Below are 21,894 nucleotides of genomic sequence, written 5' to 3'. Positions count from 1 at the left end.
ACGATTCAGAAGCGGTGCATACTAAATGCACTAGCATATGTTTTTTACATGAAGAAGAAAAACAATACGTGATACATAGATGGCTTTTGTGGTTATTATGAAAAATTCCAAGCAAATTGAATTGTGTGTACGAAAGCTGGTTGTTCGGGCGATTGAGAAGGGATATTCTCACTTCTCACAGCTGCTAAACAATACAACATCAGCAAAGAAGCCGCGGGAAAAATCGTACAGAAGCAAAAACAAAGTTCAGATCAGTAGTGGATCGGCCAGATAGGGGCAGGAAACCCAAGACGGACTCCAAATCGGACTGCAGGATCGTTGGAGGGGTGAAAAACAATCCAAAGATGTGTCTGCCAGATCCAGGAAATCCTTCGGCTACCTATTTCTGACGGTACTAATCGTCGCCGGAGCGCAAGGTTGCAACAACAAGCGTGCTAGGAAACGTCCATTCATAAGCAAGGCTAATAAAGCTAAGAGGCTGAAATTCGCAAAAGACCATGCCGATAAGCCAATAGATTTTTGGAGAACAGTTTTGTGGAACGTTTTATCCAAATTCGAACTGTTTGATCGAAAACGCCACATAGTCACAACCTGGAAGTGTCTCTCATCAAGACGGGCATTGATGAGAAATTCATCTACCAGCAGGATAATGATCCGAAACACACGGCGAACAAAACGTAGGCCTTCTTCCGTTTATGTAAAATTAAACCAATGGAATGGCCTCCGCAAAGCCCAGACCTCAACCCCATCGAGAATTTGTGGGCGATTCTCGATAAAAGGGTTGATAAAACTGATGTGAAAAACAAAGACACATATTTTAAAGCCCTCGAACATGCCTGGGAGAAACTCGACCAAGAACATCTGAAAAAAATAGTTGAGAGCTTGTCGAACCGCCTTCAGCAGGTTCTGAAAGCCAAATGTGGCCATATGAAATGTTAGTCAACTTTTTTACGGTAAAATAAATATATTTTGAATCCATAAATAAAGTGGGTTTTGAAACAGTTTTGTCAGAAAAATTAAATAGAATTATTTTTGGCGAGTATTATGATAAGGTAATGGACCTGATAGAGCACGGCGTAAAAATCAAGGGGTTTGCACTTTTTTTACAATCGCTCGTATATCTTCTAATGATAGGATAAGCCCAAGAAAGGCGGCTGGATTTTCTTCACTGAAATCAAGCTAAAAACGGCAAAGCTTTGACAATCTCTCATATATCTCCTAAAGATAAGATAAGCCCCAGAAAGGCGGCTGGATTTTCTACACTGAAATCAAGCTAAAAACGGTAAAGCACTTACGGTCAGTTTCGACCCAACCTATCAGCTTGGAGCATTCGGTGTACGATACACATTGTTAAAAGTACGTAAGTTCCTTGCAATACTGCTCGAAACGATTGCAAACTAAAATCAGCTAATTGGAACTAGGGTTGTGTATCATAGTAATGATTTGTGAAATTTATCCAACCTTTTCGTGTAATATGAGACATTAGCATTAAGGCATTTGTTTTGTTCTTTGCAAATGCTAGTGTTTAACTTAAAGAGCTCATTTCACTCTCTACAGATAAACAATGAGGTACCTACAGCCCTAAGTGTTGATCCAAAGTGTTTTCGAGTGTAGAAGTAAAATATAGTGCACAGATGTTTTACGACGTGGCTTTGGCTTCACTACCGAATAGGTACGTTCATTAGTTTGTTAGTTAATGTTAAGCTGGGAGCATAGGATTATGCCCAAAGATATTGCTCAACAAAGTTTGCAAATTGATTTTTAGTTTTGGTACAGAATTCAATGATTGAAATTCTCAATCGATAAATCCGTTTCGAATATTTGGAAACATTGCTCAACGAAGTACCTGAAAAGTAAAGAGGTGTGACAAACACATAGCTCTACATCTCTTTAGTATATTTGGCGAAATAAGCTGTACCATAGTTCCGAGAAATTCATTCCCTCTTTTATAGCGTTATCAGTTGATGATAAGAATGTTGCTTCGAGTGTAAACGAATTTTTGACCGGACCATATCAGTCAAATGGCTTTACGAAATATACTTTTGTGATAAGTTCTGAGCCAATCTCGCAGCATGAAATATACTGCCACACAGGCGTAGACTTATTTTACCACGTAGCCGGATTGACAGTCAGCCCATGCTACGGGCGATTGGTCGGGATTGGATTTTGGATTGATCTTGTCGTGTAAAAACCAGTGTCGCTAACAATACAACACCGGGCCGCTTCGCTTTATTGACTTATTTCGTCTAATTGTCTACAACTAAAGGTTACACAATGTATTCTTAAATGCTAAGAAAGGAGGAAAAGTGCTATGGTGTAGGGGTTTGCGAAGATGGTTAAGAGGATTGGTTCGTGGAATGCAACCACCGAGAGCGGAAGTTGGAAATGGGAAGGTTAAAATCACACCGTTGATGATCCCTGTTGAATTTTGAACATGTCCTTAACCTGGAATCATTCTGGCCGAAAACCGAACGGCTAATAAAGATGAAAGGTCTGTCTGAAATCGACGCCAGCGTTAATGAACAAAGAAGTGAGAAAAGAAGTCAAAGGAAAAGTCACAGGCAATGAAGTAGGACTGTGCCGATTAAATCTAACATTCGACAGCGGAGAGAATGTAAGGCCACCGGGACGGAATATCTGAGTAGAACGCGGGCATAATCCAGAACGCCCAATCCAAATCCAGAACAGAATTTGTCTGGCAAACCCAAGTTTCTCTTACTTTGCTAATAATAAGTCTTGATCCACTCGCATTGTGCGAGTTCTCTGTCAACTAGTGTTCATGATTCGATATGGTTTTCGTGATATGCTTTTTAAATATCGTCTCTTATCTGGTGAAGAGAGAGCGTTGAAAAGAAACATAGTTTCAGCTACTTGATAGCATTAATAAGCGTAAAGTACGACATTACGGCATTGCGGTGACTACCGTTCTATCGAAAGGCTGGTGTAATCGTCAAACGGTTAAAAAATCCTTTTCGCTGTTGGACTTTAATTGATCCAAATCCAAGCGGCCGAGTCTAAGTAACATACATCCAATAGAACGGTAAATGGACTTTAAGAAAAATAATCGTAAACGAAGCTCGACGTCTTGCTCTAAATGTGTGACTGCGGTTTGCATGTGTGTAGGGTAAGTGTACCAAAGGTGCTGCTAGTACTAATAGTGGCGTTAGTAGAATAAAGTTGCCTTTTTTTTGTTCAGTTAGAACGGCCTAGCCGTATCGACTTATTTTTACTACGGAGCCGGATAGTCAGTTCTTGCTACGGGGGATTGGTCCGGATGTGTTGTTGGTCCGGTCCGTTCGTGTGAAGACCGGTGCCGCTAACATAATGCCACCGGGCCACCCCGTCAGTCAAGTCTCTCTAGCCTGCAAGCTGAAAGGACCGCTATCTTAGAGAGACTTACAGCTCTGGGAAACAAACACACTTGGTTGGTGTACCATTTATGTATAGCAAAAGTCTTCAACCATACTCTGTAAATACAGCCATCACGAGCTGTCATTGGCAAACACCAAAACACGGCTACCTTAGAGAGACATTGGTGTATAAACTTCATGTGCAGCTTAGAAAATGCCATGTTAGGGAGACTTTGCAGCTTTGAGAGACATAAAATGTATTGGAAAAAATAATGTTCGTAAATATGCATCCACACTAGCGGTAAAATGACCTAACCATTCTCCCGGCAGGACGGAGCAATCGGTGAAGAAAGACCAATTGAACAAAATAGACGAATGTCCAAGTCTGGCCTGGCCTGGCCGAATCTAAACAGTAGAAACCCTCCCAAAAGAATGACTGATGGCTCATGATGCGATTATGATGTCTTGTTGCCGCAAGTATGATGTCTTGTTCTTAGTAGACGACTGCGGTTGGCATGAATTCTAGGTGGTGAACTTCGTTTTTGCGATTGACGATCAGCGAATTAAAAATATTCTCTCGTTCAGGATGTGCGGTCATTGAGAACATGGATACATGCATTTTTCCAGTTAACCGTTGTTAGGTCAATTGTGCCAATTATATGGCTACGTTATTATACATATTGACTGGCTGGAGATTTCCAGTTACTGTGAAAATATATACTCCAATAATTTCAAATTAAAGATCAAGCGAACAACATAAACCAAACCTTTTCATCAGGTTTTTTTGTTTTCATCAGGATTTTGCCAAGACAAGCAAACGTCAGTGCATCATTATTAAATCAGTTCAGCTGCTAATCAAATGGCGTGGATTGGAGCGAGTGTTGTTAAGCAAAACGAAACGTTAAACGTCTTAAAGTCAGTGCAAATATTTCGTGTGACATGTGACATTAAGAATTAAAATTTTTTCTTTGTCCTTTTCCACTCCCAAGGGTTTGAAATTTGAAGCACCATCTTGAAGAATACATCCCTCTCCACGAAGAAGAAAATGAAGTATCTACAGTTGTTTGAGCCTTGACGTGTATGCCAACGAAGTTATACCTGTTCGGACATATTTACAGTTCAACTTTGGTTTGCTAACTCATTGGGTAAGTTAAAAGCTATAGACCTTTATGTTGCTATATTCATTCATGCATTTCATGAATATATGTGTTCATGTTGCTTAGCAATCCTAGAAAGAAATTTAGTTTTCTCCCGTACCCTTTTCTGGATAGCGCAGCACTTCCAACGATTGACATTACTTCTTTAACATAAGGGTTTTTTTTAGTGTGGCGACAGCTATTATTTTTAACACAACGCTTTCTATTTTTATTTGATCGCGATCTCATATGTACCTCGATCTCATCTATACCGCAATCATCACTACATGGCGATGACGATCCCTTCTGATCCGGGACCATCACATCCGATCAGAGAGCAACAGAGATCACTAGATCTGATCGGAGCCAGGTATATTGTAGATATACAATCCCAAATTTGAGAGTAGGCATTATTGCTAGAACATTGTTGAAGAAATTAAGAATACTTGAGCCATATTTAGACAGTTGGAGTAATGGAAATGAACTAAGTCATCTCTGTAATAGTAAAAATCATTGGATATGACGTTTGATATTTAATATGACATTTGAATATACGCTTAATGTTTCGTTCTTCTGTTTACATTATTAGCATAACAATGGAACCATCACATACAAAGCATGGAAATGCTTCTTGCTCCAGGACAGCCGTCCGAAAGGATATTTCTGGCCAGTCATCGTCCAGTGATGTTTCCAAATCTCCAGCGAACGAAGTTACACGAGGAAATACTGGCATGCACGGGAACTCCTACCATCTGCGCATGGCAATGGTGATATTGCTTCGTGCCATCAACCTTCGTCGAGAAGGTAAATTTTTCGATTTTACGCTCTCCATGGAAGATCCTAACGCTGGCAAATTTGATGACGTCGTGTTTCGCTACCCTTTGTCATCGACACCGAAAGAATTCGCTTCTGTTTACATTCAGGCAAAACATAAGCAAGTTAAAAAAACATCTATTACAAAAGATGCTTTGCTCACGAAATGGAACACTAGCGCTCAATTTTCAATACCTAAGTATTTTACGTCGTATTTGCACGGATATGATCCATCTTTAAAGGGTTCCCATACATACATTTTGTGCACCAACCAATCATTTGATAAAAATCTTCGTGCTAATTTTATTCCCCGAGAGCCTAACACCGACCACATTCTATCATTCTGCAACGACATAGGAGCAACGTGTTACAGTTTTGATAGTGAAACAGAAATCGAAAGTTTGAAGGATGAGCTAAGAATGGCTAGTTTGGAAAAGTTAGGATGCATGATCGCGTTTCATGTCTTCAAGAAAAGGCATATGCAATCAAGCATTTATTTGTTTAACATGAACGTTAATTTAATTGCTAAATGTGTGGACATTCTTGGTTCAGGAACATTTCAATTCAATAAGGAGTTTCGTGCTGCAGACGAATCAACAGTTATAGGAAGGTTAAGATCCAGTTTTGAGCAGGAGTACATAAAACTTACGAGGAAAAACGAAATAAATTGGGAAAATGTTAGTATTATGGTAGATGGATCATTTTCCGAATCCATTCGAAACACTAACAAGAATTCATTATACGGCTATGCGCAATATTATGAAACAGTTGACGTAATTATTCAACAATTCTTTGATAAGTTCATGTTCGTTTGTGGATCCATGGATGATACGCAACTTTTCACGAAGATTATCAATATAATGCCACCGTGGATGAGCAATCGTGAAAGCACATACAGCAGTCTGCACAATTTGTTATTTAACAGTATGAATAAATCAACTGACATAAATTGGCAGGACTTGAAACAACATTTTGTTGATTCCAAAACCAACGAATCTTTAGCCATGGTTCAATCATTTACACATGACTATCTTCGTTCAATGCATGTTTCATATTCTGATATCAATGTAGAACCAAATCGTTTAAACAATACTGCACTGCATGATTTCGTGAATGATACATCGCGTTATGATGTTTATCGTTACCGTCACACGATGAACATGCAAGTGAACTGTTTAATTGTTGCACAAACCTTAGGTTTGGATCGGTGTCTTTTTATGGACATCACTTCATCCAAGTTTAACAAAATGTTTGATGTCATTTATGAACTGATGGAGTTCTTTGCAGCTGTTGATCTATCCAGTAAATACATTATAACAATTCTTGGTCAGCAAGAAGGCGCTGTGCTTGGAGCAATTAGGCAGTGCACAAAGTTGTACAAGACGAAAATAATCATAGTAGAAGAATCAACCGAAGACGACCTGTCGAAAGGTCGTTTACTCGTTAGTGATCTTACCGAGGAAGCCAGGGCGCAGTTGTATCAGCAACATGATCACTTCAACCTTTTTGGAACGACTTCTGCACTAGACGTATTTGTGCGAGATAATGATAGTTTGAGCTTATTGTTCTGTGTTTTAGATAAATGTGACAAAACCGAAATGGCGGAAAATTTGAACGTAAAGAACTTCGAAAAAATTCAATCTTGGTACATTCCACGCTGCTCTGCACCATACTCTGAGGGCAAACAAGAATCAGAACCGTATTTGGTCGAGCAGGAAATCACTGCAGTAATGCTACAGTCAATCATATCCCGAAAACATGAAGCTAGTCGATTTCCTGAAGCTTTTAATAGTGATAAAATTCATATTTTTTTTAATGAAGCCGGTTATGGAAAGTCCACCTATTTCACGTGGCTGGCATCTGCTTTATCGAAAGGCAATGCTTCGTTATGTGTCATTCGAATGAATGCTTTACAATATGCTTCTGATTTCAATTGTTTACAGCATTTAAACCCTAAAACCCTCGATGATACAGAAATAATCAGGATCTTCTATCGTCTTTGGCATATGACTCTCATCATAGCTAACATCAATTATCTATCAATGAATGAAACCAAGCAGGAGGGAAAGAAAGTAGGTAATACAGCACAACATTTAAACATTTCAAAAGGAACAATTGTAATTGATGAGGGAGGAAATAAAGAACCACAACTGTCTTTCGAACAACTGCTACAGTTGCGATTGTTTCAAAGCAAGTTTAACAGGAAACAGTTAGTTTGTTTATTAGATGGGGTTGACGAAATAGCACCCCATTACAAGGATTTTGTTATGGCATATTTTGCAAGATTGGCTACTCTTCGTGGCATTCGAAATTTGTGTCTCTCGACTAGACCATACAATTTTAGATACGAATTTAAGCACACTTTCTCTGGTTGTAAAATGTGGCGACTTGTACCCTTTTCTCAGACCGATCGAATACTATTTATGATCAACCATCTGGAGCGTGAAATGGAAGAGTACAAAACAGCCAGTGAAGACCTTCAGTTACAGATTTTGAAAAATATGTACACGTTTGCAATCAACAGTATACCAGACTTGAAAATTATACCACTTTATCTCCATATGGCCGCCAATATCACCCTATCGGAAGTAAAAACTCGTCAAAACGTTCAAGAGCATACATTATCTACCGAACTGTTCGAAGAAACAAAGTTTGATCAGTTTCAAATTATAAGCTATTTCGTAGACGAAAAATTGAGAATACTAAATAACGAAAAGGCGGGAAACATAGAATTTGCATCTACAACTCCCATTCAAATAACGCGGAATAATAAAACAAACAATCTATTAAAAAGCCGTCATGCTCTGCTGGCCATGTCGGTAATTTTCAATAAAAAAGTTAACGACGACTTATTCTCCAAAGAAGAAAGCAAACAAGCTGTCGAGTTTATGCAGGAAGTGATAGAAAGCGAAGAAAAGGCTGGTTTTATTCGAGAAATTCGAGATGGCGAACCCAAATTTAGTCATCGCATTTTCGCCGAATATTTCGCAGCCTGCTGGATATACGACAATAAACAACGCATAAGAAGTGAGATCTTTTTCCGATCGTGGGAATATTGGGGTCTCGAGGCGTACCGCACTCGCGATTTTCTCAATCGTTTGATAGTAAGAGATTGTGCGAGTGAGCGAAGTGATATTCACATCGCTGTAATCAATCAATCGGAGCATCAGGTTCGTGAACTGCTGTCCAATGATTCTTCGGTTGCATTCATGAAAGATGCCATTGGTCGATTACCGCTTCACTTAGCAGTGATGTACCCGTCATTCAAAATACAGAAATTACTGATAGAAAAGATGTCTCCTCAGTCAATTAATACAAAAGATGAACTATTAGAGTGGACCGCTTTAGATTACGCATTTGCGATAAGATCCAGTGCAGCCGTCAATGCTCTACTAACTGTTGGAGCTGATGTGAATGGGGGCACACTGCTTAAACAGACATTGTCAAACAAACTAAAAAATATTTTATTCCATGCACACGAAGTTATAGTAATTTTCCAAATTCCAAATTTCCATGATCATTTCAATATATTTGTAAAACAATTTCTCTTCGACCTAATTGAAAATTTGATAACTGAAAAAAATCTTAACATACTTGTAAATCATAAGGAGTTTGAAAATTTTACGATCTTACAATTCTGCTCTAAATACAATATGATTGGATTGTTGGAGCAATTTCTATCACGTGTACACAAACAAAGAATGATTTCAACGAACGAAATCAATCAATTGTATCAAATAGCCTCGGAGAACAAAGCACATGATATAGTTGTATATTTAACTGAACAAATTTATACGCTTCTTCCTCAATTGGAAAGTATTCCTGGACTCATCTTTGCTGTACGAAATTCTATCCATGAAAATTACAATTATATATTTGAACACATTTTTAACGCACTGTGCCTCCGTCTCAACATTCGTATGGTTGACATTGTAGTAAGTGATTATGCTCCAGACGATGACAGCATACCACCGTTGCGTGAAGAACACTATCCAAAACCTTGTTGTGTGCTAAGTGCCGCGCACGTTGGAATGTCGTTGCCTGAATATGATGAGAAAGATATCCTGAACGAAGGCTACGTTATCGAAGCTCTTCTCGCTACAGCAGTGCATGAGGGGAACTTGCAGATGGTCAAATACATTGTGCAGAAGATCGACATGGCCATTTCCAACAGAATCATTGTGATGGTCATGAGATTGTTACCGAAGCAGGATGATGTTTGTCATGAGAAGTCGATGGATGCATTCTCATATCTTCTCGAAAAAACGACCGATCGGGAGAGTACCGACGACCAGGGTCGTAACCTTCTTCATATGGCGGCTCAAAATGGATGTTTCTTCATGATGCGCTGTTTGATTGCCAAAGGATTTAATCCAGCAATGGCTAACATAAGCAACGGTTGGAACGTGTTCCACTACATTGCTTTCAATCAGGATGGTGATCGTACTGATAAAATATTGAAATTCTTGTTGATTAACTGCTACATGCATTGGTATGATGATTTGGACCGTATGGTCGGATCAGATAGCAATTTGCAAGACGCATTTACGCATCAAAACACACAAAGTTCAGAAAAGCTGAACAAACAACAGTACGCTCTGATTGCGATGTTCGCCATATTCAGTCAAGAGGACATAGCTAAGCTGTTGTCCGATCAGGAACAACAGGAAGCTACGCAATGCTTGCAGAAAGCGATTCAGGGTAATGAGAAGACTGGTATTATTCAACAAGTTCGAGATGGTATTCCCAAATTTGCTCAAGCTACATATGCACAGTATTTCGCAGCCTGCTGGATATACGACAATAAACATCGCATGAGAAGTGAGAGCTTTTTCCGATCGTGGACATTTTGGGTTGGAAGCACCGGAAGCAGGGAAGACCGAACTCGCGATTTTCTCAATCGTTTGATAGTAAAAAATAATAAGAGGTGTGACCTTCACATGGCCGTAATCAATCAATTAAAAGCAGAAGTTCATAAGTTACTCTCCGAGGATCCTTCGGTTGCACACGAGAAGGATCCCGTTGGTCGATTACCGCTTCACTTAGCAGTGGCATATCCATCGGAACAAATAGTAAATATGCTGATAGAAAAAATGCCTCTTCAGGCAGTAAATACAAAAGATGAACTTTTCCAGTGGACCGCTTTGGACTATGCGTTTGCAAACCGTTACGAACATCGAGTACAACGCCTGCTAACTGTTGGAGCAGTGGTGGATGAGGACAGCTTGCTCCAACAGATATTGTCAAACAATTTACGGAGTTTAATTTGGAATGCACATTACTATGGAAACTATTTAAACTCTCATGAGAGCTCCAAGATGATTGCGAATCGACTACACGATCGATCAGTACAATATTTGCTGTACGAAAAACACCTTGACGTGTTTGCTCGCCATAAGGAACTCGGATCTTTAACAGTCTTAGAGCTCTGCTCGAAGCATAATATGATCGGTGTATTCAAACATCTTGTGTCCCAATCGAGCATTCGGGCAAGAATATCAACCGATCTTTCGAGAAAGTTGTTTCAAATAGCATCGAAGCAAAAAGCACATGATATTAAAGCATATTTTGTGGATGAAAACAATACGCTTCTTCCCCAAATGAAAACTGTTGCTGAGCTCATCTCTGCCCTTAAGTCTTGTATCAATCGCAATCAAATGAGCTCATTCAAGGACATTTTTCACACACTGTGCCTCCGTCTCAACATTCGTATGGTTGACGATACCGACATTGTAGTAGGTGATTATGCTCCAGACGATGACAGCATACCACCGTTGCGTGAAGAACACTATCCAAAACCTTGTTGTGTGCTAAGTGCCGCGCACGTTGGAATGTCGTTGCCTGAATATGATGAGAAAGATATCCTGAACGAAGGCTACGTTATCGAAGCTCTTCTCGCTACAGCAGTGCATGAGGGGAACTTGCAGATGGTCAAATACATTGTGCAGAAGATCGACATGGCCATTTCCAACAGAATCATTGTGATGGTCATGAGATTGTTACCGAAGCAGGATGATGTTTGTCATGAGAAGTCGATGGATGCATTCTCATATCTTCTCGAAAAAACGACCGATCGGGATAGTACCGACGACCAGGGTCGCAACCTTCTTCATATGGCGGCTCAAAATGGATGTTTCTTCATGATGCGCTGTTTGATTGCCAAAGGATTTGATCCAGCAATGGCTAACATAAGCAACGGTTGGAACGTGTTTCACTACATTGCTTTCAATCAGGATGGTGATCGTACTGATAAAATATTGAAATTCTTGTTGATTAACTGCTACATGAATTGGTATGATGATTTAGACCGTATGGTCGGATCAGATAGCCATTTGCAAGACGCATTTACGCATCAAAACACACAAAGTTCAGAAAAGCTCAACAAACAACAGTACGCTCTGATAGCGATGTTCGCCATATTCAGTCAAGAGGACATAGCTAAGCTGTTGTCCGATCAGGAACAACAGGATGCTACGCAATGCTTGCAGAAAGCGATTCAGGGTAATGAGAAGACTGGTATTATTCAACAAGTTCGAGATGGTATTCCCAAATTTGCTCAAGCTACATATGCACAGTATTTCGCAGCCTGCTGGATATACGACAATAAACATCGCATGAGAAGTGAGAGCTTTTTCCGATCGTGGACATTTTGGACATTTGGAAGCAGTAAATACCAAACTCGCGATTTTCTCAATCGTTTGATAGTAAAAAATAATAAGAGGTGTGACCTTCACATGGCCGTAATCAATCAATTAAAAGCAGAAGTTCGTAAGTTACTCTCCGAGGATCCTACGGTTGCACACGAGAAGGATCCCGTTGGTCGATTACCGCTTCACTTAGCAGTGACATATCCATCGCTACAAATAGTAAATATGCTGATAGAAAAAATGCCTCTTCAGGCAGTAAATACAAAAGATGAACTTTTCCAGTGGACCGCTTTGGACTACGCGTTTGCAAACCGTTACAAACATACAGTACAACGCCTGCTAACTGTTGGAGCAGTGGTGGATGAGGACAACTTGCTCCAACAGATATTGTCAAACAATTTACGGAGTTTAATTTGGAATGCACATTACTATGGAAACTATTTAAACTCTCATGAGAGCTCCAAGATGATTGCGAATCGACTACACGATCGATCAGTACAATATTTGCTGTACGAAAAACACCTTGACGTGTTTGCTCGCCATAAGGAACTCGGATCTTTAACAGTCTTAGAGCTCTGCTCGCAGCATAATATGATCGGTGTATTCAAACATCTTGTGTCCCAATCGAGCATTCGGGCAAGAATATCAACCGATCTTTCGAGAAAGTTGTTTCAAATAGCATCGAAGCAAAAAGCACATGATATTAAAGCATATTTTGTGGATGAAAACAATACGCTTCTTCCCCAAATGAAAACTGTTGCTGAGCTCATCTCTGCCCTTAAGTCTTGTATCAATCGCGATCAAATGAGCTCATTCAAGGACATTTTTCACGCACTGTGCCTCCGTCTCAACATTCGTATGGTTGACAATACCGACATTGTAGTAGGTGATTATGCTCCAGACGATGACAGCATACCACCGTTGCGTGAAGAACACTATCCAAAACCTTGTTGTGTGCTAAGTGCCGCGCACGTTGGAATGTCGTTGCCTGAATATGATGAGAAAGATATCCTGAACGAAGGCTACGTTATCAAAGCTCTTCTCGCTACAGCAGTGCATGAGGGGAACTTGCAGATGGTCAAATACATTGTGCAGAAGATCGACATGGCCATTTCCAACAGAATCATTGTGATGGTCATGAGATTGTTACCGAAGCAGGATGATGTTTGTCATGAGAAGTCGATGGATGCATTCTCATATCTTCTCGAAAAAACGACCGATCGGCATAGTACCGACGACCAGGGTCGCAACCTTCTTCATATGGCGGCTCAAAATGGATGTTTCTTCATGATGCGCTGTTTGATTGCCAAAGGATTTAATCCAGCAATGGCTAACATAAGCAACGGTTGGAACGTGTTTCACTACGTTGCTTTCAATCAGGATGGTGATCGTACTGATAAAATATTGAAATTCTTGTTGATTAACTGCTACATGCATTGGTATGATGATTTGGACCGTATGGTCGGATCAGATAGCAATTTGCAAGACGCATTTACGCATCAAAACACACAAAGTTCAGAAAAGCTCAACAAACGACAGTACGCTCTGATTGCGATGTTCGCCATATTCAGTCAAGAGGACATAGCTAAGCTGTTGTCCGATCAGGAACAACAGGAAGCTACGCAATGCTTGCAGAAAGCGATTCAGGGTAATGAGAAGACTGGTATTATTCAACAAGTTCGAGATGGTATTCCCAAATTTGCTCAAGCTACATATGCACAGTATTTCGCAGCCTGCTGGATATACGACAATAAACATCGCATGAGAAGTGAGAGCTTTTTCCGATCGTGGACATTTTGGGTTGGAAGCACCGGAAGCAGGGAAGACCGAACTCGCGATTTTCTCAATCGTTTGATAGTAAAAAATAATAAGAGGTGTGACCTTCACATGGCCGTAATCAATCAATTAAAAGCAGAAGTTCATAAGTTACTCTCCGAGGATTCTTCGGTTGCACACGAGAAGGATCCCGTTGGTCGATTACCGCTTCACTTAGCAGTGACATATCCATCGCTACAAATAGTAAATATGCTGATAGAAAAAATGCCTCTTCAGGCAGTAAATACAAAAGATGAACTTTTCCAGTGGACCGCTTTGGACTACGCGTTTGCAAACCGTTACGAACGTAGAGTACAACGCCTGCTAACTGTTGGAGCAGTGGTGGATGAGGACAACTTGCTCCAACAGATATTGTCAAACAATTTACGGAGTTTAATTAGGATTGCACATTACTATGGAAACTTTTTAAAATCTCATGAGAGCTCCAAGATGATTGCGAATCGACTACACGATCGATCAGTACAATATTTGCTGTACGAAAAACACCTTGACGTGTTTGCTCGCCATAAGGAACTCGGATCTTTAACAGTCTTAGAGTACTGCTCGCAGCATAATATGATCGGTGTATTCAAACATGTTGTGTCCCAATCGAGCATTCGGGCAAGAATATCAACCGATCTTTCGAGAAAGTTGTTTCAAATAGCTTCGGAGAACAAAGCACATGATATTAAAGCATATTTTGTGGATGAAAACAATACGCTTCTTCCCCAAATGAAAACTGTTGCTGAGCTCATCTCTGCCCTTAAGTCTTGTATCAATCGCGATCAAATGAGCTCATTCAAGGACATTTTTCACGCACTGTGCCTCCGTCTCAACATTCGTATGGTTGACGATACCGACATTGTAGTAGGTGATTATGCTCCAGACGATGACAGCATACCACCGTTGCATGAAGAACACTATCCAAAACCTTGTTGTGTGCTAAGTGCCGCGCACGTTGGAATGTCGTTGCCTGAATATGATGAGAAAGATATCCTGAACGAAGGCTACGTTATCGAAGCTCTTCTCGCTGCAGCAGTGCATGAGGGAAACTTGCAGATGGTCAAATACATTGTGCAGAAGATCGACATGGCCATTTCCAACAGAATCATTGTGATGGTCATGAGATTGTTACCGAAGCAGGATGATGTTTGTCATGAGAAGTCGATGGATGCATTCTCATATCTTCTCGAAAAAACGACCGATCGGGATAGTACCGACGACCAGGGTCGCAACCTTCTTCATATGGCGGCTCAAAATGGATGTTTCTTCATGATGCGCTGTTTGATTGCCAAAGGATTTGATCCAGCAATGGCTAACATAAGCAACGGTTGGAACGTGTTTCACTACGTTGCTTTCAATCAGGATGGTGATCGTACTGATAAAATATTGAAATTCTTGTTGATTAACTGCTACATGAATTGGTATGATGATTTGGACCGTATGGTTGGATCAGATAGCAATTTGCAAGACGCATTTACGCATCAAAACACACAAAGTTCAGTAAAGCTCAACAAACAACAGTACGCTCTGATAGCGATGTTCGCCATATTCAGTCAAGAGGACATAGCTAAGCTGTTGTCCGATCAGGAACAACAGGAAGCTACGCAATGCTTGCAGAAAGCGATTCAGGGTAATGAGAAGACTGGTATTATTCAACAAGTTCGAGATGGTATTCCCAAATTTGCTCAAGCTACATATGCACAGTATTTCGCAGCCTGCTGGATATACGACAATAAACATCGCATGAGAAGTGAGAGCTTTTTCCGATCGTGGACATTTTGGACATTTGGAAGCAGTAAATACCAAACTCGCGATTTTCTCAATCGTTTGATAGTAAAAAATAATAAGAGGTGTGACCTTCACATGGCCGTAATCAATCAATTAAAAGCAGAAGTTCGTAAGTTACTCTCCGAAGATCCTACGGTTGCACACGAGAAGGATCCCGTTGGTCGATTACCGCTTCACTTAGCAGTGACATATCCATCGCTACAAATAGTAAATATGCTGATAGAAAAAATGCCTCTTCAGGCAGTAAATACAAAAGATGAACTTTTCCAGTGGACCGCTTTGGACTACGCGTTTGCAAACCGTTACAAACATACAGTACAACGCCTGCTAACTGTTGGAGCAGTGGTGGATGAGGACAACTTGCTCCAACAGATATTGTCAAACAATTTACGGAGTTTAATTAGGATTGCACATTACTATGGAAACTTTTTAAAATCTCATGAGAGCTCCAAGATGATTGCGAATCGACTACACGATCGATCAGTACAATATTTGCTGTACGAAAAACACCTTGACGTGTTTGCTCGCCATAAGGAACTCGGATCTTTAACAGTCTTAGAGTACTGCTCGCAGCATAATATGATCGGTGTATTCAAACATGTTGTGTCCCAATCGAGCATTCGGGCAAGAATATCAACCGATCTTTCGAGAAAGTTGTTTCAAATAGCTTCGGAGAACAAAGCACATGATATTAAAGCATATTTTGTGGATGAAAACAATACGCTTCTTCCCCAAATGAAAACTGTTACTGAGCTCATCTCTGCCCTTAAGTCTTGTATCAATCGCGATCAAATGAGCTCATTCAAGGACATTTTTCACGCAGTGTGCCTCCGTCTCAACATTCGTATGGTTGACGATACCGACATTGTAGTAGGTGATTATGCTCCAGACGATGGCAGCATACCACCGTTGCATGAAGAACACTATCCAAAACCTTGTTGTGTGCTAAGTGCCGCGCACGTTGGAATGTCGTTGCCTGAATATGATGAGAAAGATATCCTGAACGAAGGCTACGTTATCAAAGCTCTTCTCGCTACAGCAGTGCATGAGGGGAACTTGCAGATGGTCAAATACATTGTGCAGAAGATCGACATGGCCATTTCCAACAGAATCATTGTGATGGTCATGAGATTGTTACCGAAGCAGGATGATGTTTGTCATGAGAAGTCGATGGATGCATTCTCATATCTTCTCGAAAAAACGACCGATCGGGATAGTACCGACGACCAGGGTCGCAACCTTCTTCATATGGCGGCTCAAAATGGATGTTTCTTCATGATGCGCTGTTTGATTGCCAAAGGATTTGATCCAGCAATGGCTAACATAAGCAACGGTTGGAACGTGTTTCACTACGTTGCTTTCAATCAGGATGGTGATCGTACTGATAAAATATTGAAATTCTTGTTGATTAACTGCTACATGCATTGGTATGATGATTTGGACCGTATGGTCGGATCAGATAGCAATTTGCAAGACGCATTTACGCATCAAAACACACAAAGTTCAGAAAAGCTCAACAAACGACAGTACGCTCTGATTGCGATGTTCGCCATATTCAGTCAAGAGGACATAGCTAAGCTGTTGTCCGATCAGGAACAACAGGAAGCTACGCAATGCTTGCAGAAAGCGATTCAGGGTAATGAGAAGACTGGTATTATTCAACAAGTTCGAGATGGTATTCCCAAATTTGCTCAAGCTACATATGCACAGTATTTCGCAGCCTGCTGGATATACGACAATAAACATCGCATGAGAAGTGAGAGCTTTTTCCGATCGTGGACATTTTGGACATTTGGAAGCAGTAAATACCAAACTCGCGATTTTCTCAATCGTTTGATAGTAAAAAATAATAAGAGGTGTGACCTTCACATGGCCGTAATCAATCAATTAGAAGCAGAAGTTCGTAAGTTACTCTCCGAGGATCCTACGGTTGCACACGAGAAGGATCCCGTTGGTCGATTACCGCTTCACTTAGCAGTGACATATCCATCGCTACAAATAGTAAATATGCTGATAGAAAAAATGCCTCTTCAGGCAGTAAATACAAAAGATGAACTTTTCCAGTGGACCGCTTTGGACTACGCGTTTGCAAACCGTTACAAACATACAGTACAACGCCTGCTAACTGTTGGAGCAGTGGTGGATGAGGACAACTTGCTCCAACAGATATTGTCAAACAATTTACGGAGTTTAATTTGGATTGCACATTACTATGGAAACTTTTTAAAATCTCATGAGAGCTCCAAGATGATTGCGAATCGACTACACGATCGATCAGTACAATATTTGCTGTACGAAAAACACCTTGACGTGTTTGCTCGCCATAAGGAACTCGGATCTTTAACAGTCTTAGAGTACTGCTCGCAGCATAATATGATCGGTGTATTCAAACATGTTGTGTCCCAATCGAGCATTCGGGCAAGAATATCAACCGATCTTTCGAGAAAGTTGTTTCAAATAGCTTCGGAGAACAAAGCACATGATATTAAAGCATATTTTGTGGATGAAAACAATACGCTTCTTCCCCAAATGAAAACTGTTGCTGAGCTCATCTCTGCCCTTAAGTCTTGTATCAATCGCAATCAAATGAGCTCATTCAAGGACATTTTTCACGCACTGTGCCTCCGTCTCAACATTCGTATGGTTGACGATACCGACAGTGTAGTAGGTGATTATGCTCCAGACGATGACAGCATACCACCGTTGCGTGAAGAACACTATCCAAAACCTTGTTGTGTGCTAAGTGCCGCGCACGTTGGAATGTCGTTGCCTGAATATGATGAGAAAGATATCCTGAACGAAGGCTACGTTATCGAAGCTCTTCTCGCTACAGCAGTGCATGAGGGGAACTTGCAGATGGTCAAATACATTGTGCAGAAGATCGACATGGCCATTTCCAACAGAATCATTGTGATGGTCATGAGATTGTTACCGAAGCAGGATGATGTTTGTCATGAGAAGTCGATGGATGCATTCTCATATCTTCTCGAAAAAACGACCGATCGGGATAGTACCGACGACCAGGGTCGCAACCTTCTTCATATGGCGGCTCAAAATGGATGTTTCTTCATGATGCGCTGTTTGATTGCCAAAGGATTTGATCCAGCAATGGCTAACATAAGCAACGGTTGGAACGTGTTTCACTACGTTGCTTTCAATCAGGATGGTGATCGTACTGATAAAATATTGAAATTCTTGTTGATTAACTGCTACATGAATTGGTATGATGATTTAGACCGTATGGTCGGATCAGATAGCCATTTGCAAGACGCATTTACGCATCAAAACACACAAAGTTCAGAAAAGCTCAACAAACAACAGTACGCTCTGATAGCGATGTTCGCCATATTCAGTCAAGAGGACATAGCTAAGCTGTTGTCCGATCAGGAACAACAGGAAGCTACGCAATGCTTGCAGAAAGCGATTCAGGGTAATGAGAAGACTGGTATTATTCAACAAGTTCGAGATGGTATTCCCAAATTTGCTCAAGCTACATATGCACAGTATTTCGCAGCCTGCTGGATATACGACAATAAACATCGCATGAGAAGTGAGAGCTTTTTCCGATCGTGGACATTTTGGACATTTGGAAGCAGTAAATACCAAACTCGCGATTTTCTCAATCGTTTGATAGTAAAAAATAATAAGAGGTGTGACCTTCACATGGCCGTAATCAATCAATTAGAAGCAGAAGTTCGTAAGTTACTCTCCGAGGATCCTACGGTTGCACACGAGAAGGATCCCGTTGGTCGATTACCGCTTCACTTAGCAGTGACATATCCATCGGAACAAATAGTAAATATGCTGATAGAAAAAATGCCTCTTCAGGCAGTAAATACAAAAGATGAACTTTTCCAGTGGACCGCTTTGGACTACGCGTTTGCAAACCGTTACAAACATACAGTACAACGCCTGCTAACTGTTGGAGCAGTGGTGGATGAGGACAACTTGCTCCAACAGATATTGTCAAACAATTTACGGAGTTTAATTTGGAATGCACATTACTATGGAAACTATTTAAACTCTCATGAGAGCTCCAAGATGATTGCGAATCGACTACACGATCGATCAGTACAATATTTGCTGTACGAAAAACACCTTGACGTGTTTGCTCGCCATAAGGAACTCGGATCTTTAACAGTCTTAGAGCTCTGCTCGCAGCATAATATGATCGGTGTATTCAAACATCTTGTGTCCCAATCGAGCATTCGGGCAAGAATATCAACCGATCTTTCGAGAAAGTTGTTTCAAATAGCATCGAAGCAAAAAGCACATGATATTAAAGCATATTTTGTGGATGAAAACAATACGCTTCTTCCCCAAATGAAAACTGTTGCTGAGCTCATCTCTGCCCTTAAGTCTTGTATCAATCGCAATCAAATGAGCTCATTCAAGGACATTTTTCACACACTGTGCCTCCTTCTCAACTTTCGTATGGTTGACGATACCGACATTGTAGTAGGTGATTATGCTCCAGACGATGACAGCATACCACCGTTGCGTGAAGAACACTATCCAAAACCTTGTTGTGTGCTAAGTGCCGCGCACGTTGGAATGTCGTTGCCTGAATATGATGAGAAAGATATCCTGAACGAAGGCTACGTTATCGAAGCTCTTCTCGCTACAGCAGTGCATGAGGGGAACTTGCAGATGGTCAAATACATTGTGCAGAAGATCGACATGGCCATTTCCAACAGAATCATTGTGATGGTCATGAGATTGTTACCGAAGCAGGATGATGTTTGTCATGAGAAGTCGATGGATGCATTCTCATATCTTCTCGAAAAAACGACCGATCGGCATAGTACCGACGACCAGGGTCGCAACCTTCTTCATATGGCGGCTCAAAATGGATGTTTCTTCATGATGCGCTGTTTGATTGCCAAAGGATTTGATCCATCGGAAGTTAACCAACGAAATGGTTATGATGTTTTTAACTACGTTGATTTCGATCAGGATGAGGATCGTAAACAAAAAAAGATTAATCTAGTGATTGAGAAAATGAGACAATAACTGCGGGTTATTTTTTGCCCCGCAGTCAAATTGGGAGGAAAGTCGTATTCAGATTTGGCTTACAATAAACTGATGGAACAAGACATTAAACAGAAAAGAAATTATATAAAAACACATAAACATACAAATAACAGTTAACACACTAATAAACTGATTGAGATTTACAAGAAGCAGTAGATTGTTTGGGGTTCGTAGAATTGAACGCCGCAAAGCCTCTGGCTCCTCAGATCTCTAATGTTTAAGGACTTTATATTATATCCGATATTAGAAAATTATAGTTTTGTATGGTCGCTTTCTGTCCCACTTGTAGATGCTTGAATTTAAGCTCTTTTCATCACCTCAATCCTGCTCGATGCTTCCCGTATACTCCGATCCCGTCCTGCCTTAACCTTACTCCTAAACGCGGCACGCAGTTTGGCAGATGTGGCACTTTGCATAATTGTTATGCCAATTTGATTGATTATTGTTCATCTGTTTCTGCTGTAGTCCTGTTAATTTTAGTTTATTAAGAGTTAAGCTAAGATTAGTTGTTAAAGTTAGTTAGTTCAACGGATTAGAATAGTTGTTAATTTTTTTAATTCGTATACCCAGTAAAGGAAAATAAATAAAGAATGTAACGGGATAATAATAATAATTGTCGCGTTCTTTCATCTGAATGTTGCCCTACATTGTGTATTTATTTCTTTTCTTCAAACATTAACTTCAAGCTTATGTATACGCCCTTTCTCTATGCCTCCATAGCGACCAGGACGCCACCTGGCGCAAAACACGCGTAGCAGGGAAATAAGATCCTTGGGGAGTTAGGAAACAGGGACAGCAGGAGTACAGCTAGGGGGTGCACGTTGCACTGTGCGTATAAAAGCGTTGGCGTGCTCAACCATACTCTCTCTGCTTCTTCCAACGTTTGAGCTCGCCGCTACTATTGTCCATACCACTTCGCACCGCGTGTTGCCGCTGAGGTAAAAACTAAGGTAGAAAAAAACGTTTAAAGTAAACCCTAAGCCTCCTTGCACGAGACTGACTTACAACATTCGCGCTGTCACTGCCAGTGCTGCCAACATGTAGTAATTTCAATTCTTGAACCAAATTCAAAACGACCGTTTTAATACCTGTTAAAATTCAACAATAATGGGGTAGATCACGCTCTAAGCCAGTTTTTTGTATGCGTTTTGACGTTTCCAGGCTTATCCGCTTACAGCTCGCCGTACAAATGGCAAGCCAAGTAAAGTCTAGGAAAGAAGGATTAGATTGGTTTCTCAATGAAAGTACCCAAGTACCCAAAACCCAAACTCGACAAATGTCAAAACAAAGAATTTTTCTTGCTGGCCA

General features: G+C 40.6%; 1 protein-coding gene across 1 annotated transcript; it reads left to right on the top strand.

The window, feature by feature from the left end:
• Positions 1 to 5,217: 5,217 nt before the first annotated feature.
• Positions 5,218 to 20,565, top strand: LOC128718399 (uncharacterized). The gene has a single exon (XM_053812026.1). It carries the CDS (start codon positions 5,218 to 5,220, stop codon positions 20,563 to 20,565), a length of 15,348 nt encoding a protein of 5,115 aa, XP_053668001.1.
• The last annotated feature ends 1,329 nt before the right edge of the window (positions 20,566 to 21,894 follow it).

This window comes from Anopheles marshallii, chromosome 2 (assembly GCF_943734725.1).
Source record: "Anopheles marshallii chromosome 2, idAnoMarsDA_429_01, whole genome shotgun sequence".
Taxonomy (NCBI): Eukaryota; Metazoa; Arthropoda; class Insecta; order Diptera; family Culicidae; genus Anopheles; species Anopheles marshallii.
This window is presented reverse-complemented; position numbering and strand designations above follow the sequence as displayed.

Bases quoted from the DNA above. Each gene is read 5' to 3' on its own strand.
- LOC128718399 (XM_053812026.1), top strand. From the start codon at position 5,218: ATGCACGGGAACTCCTACCATCTGCGCATGGCAATGGTGATATTGCTT.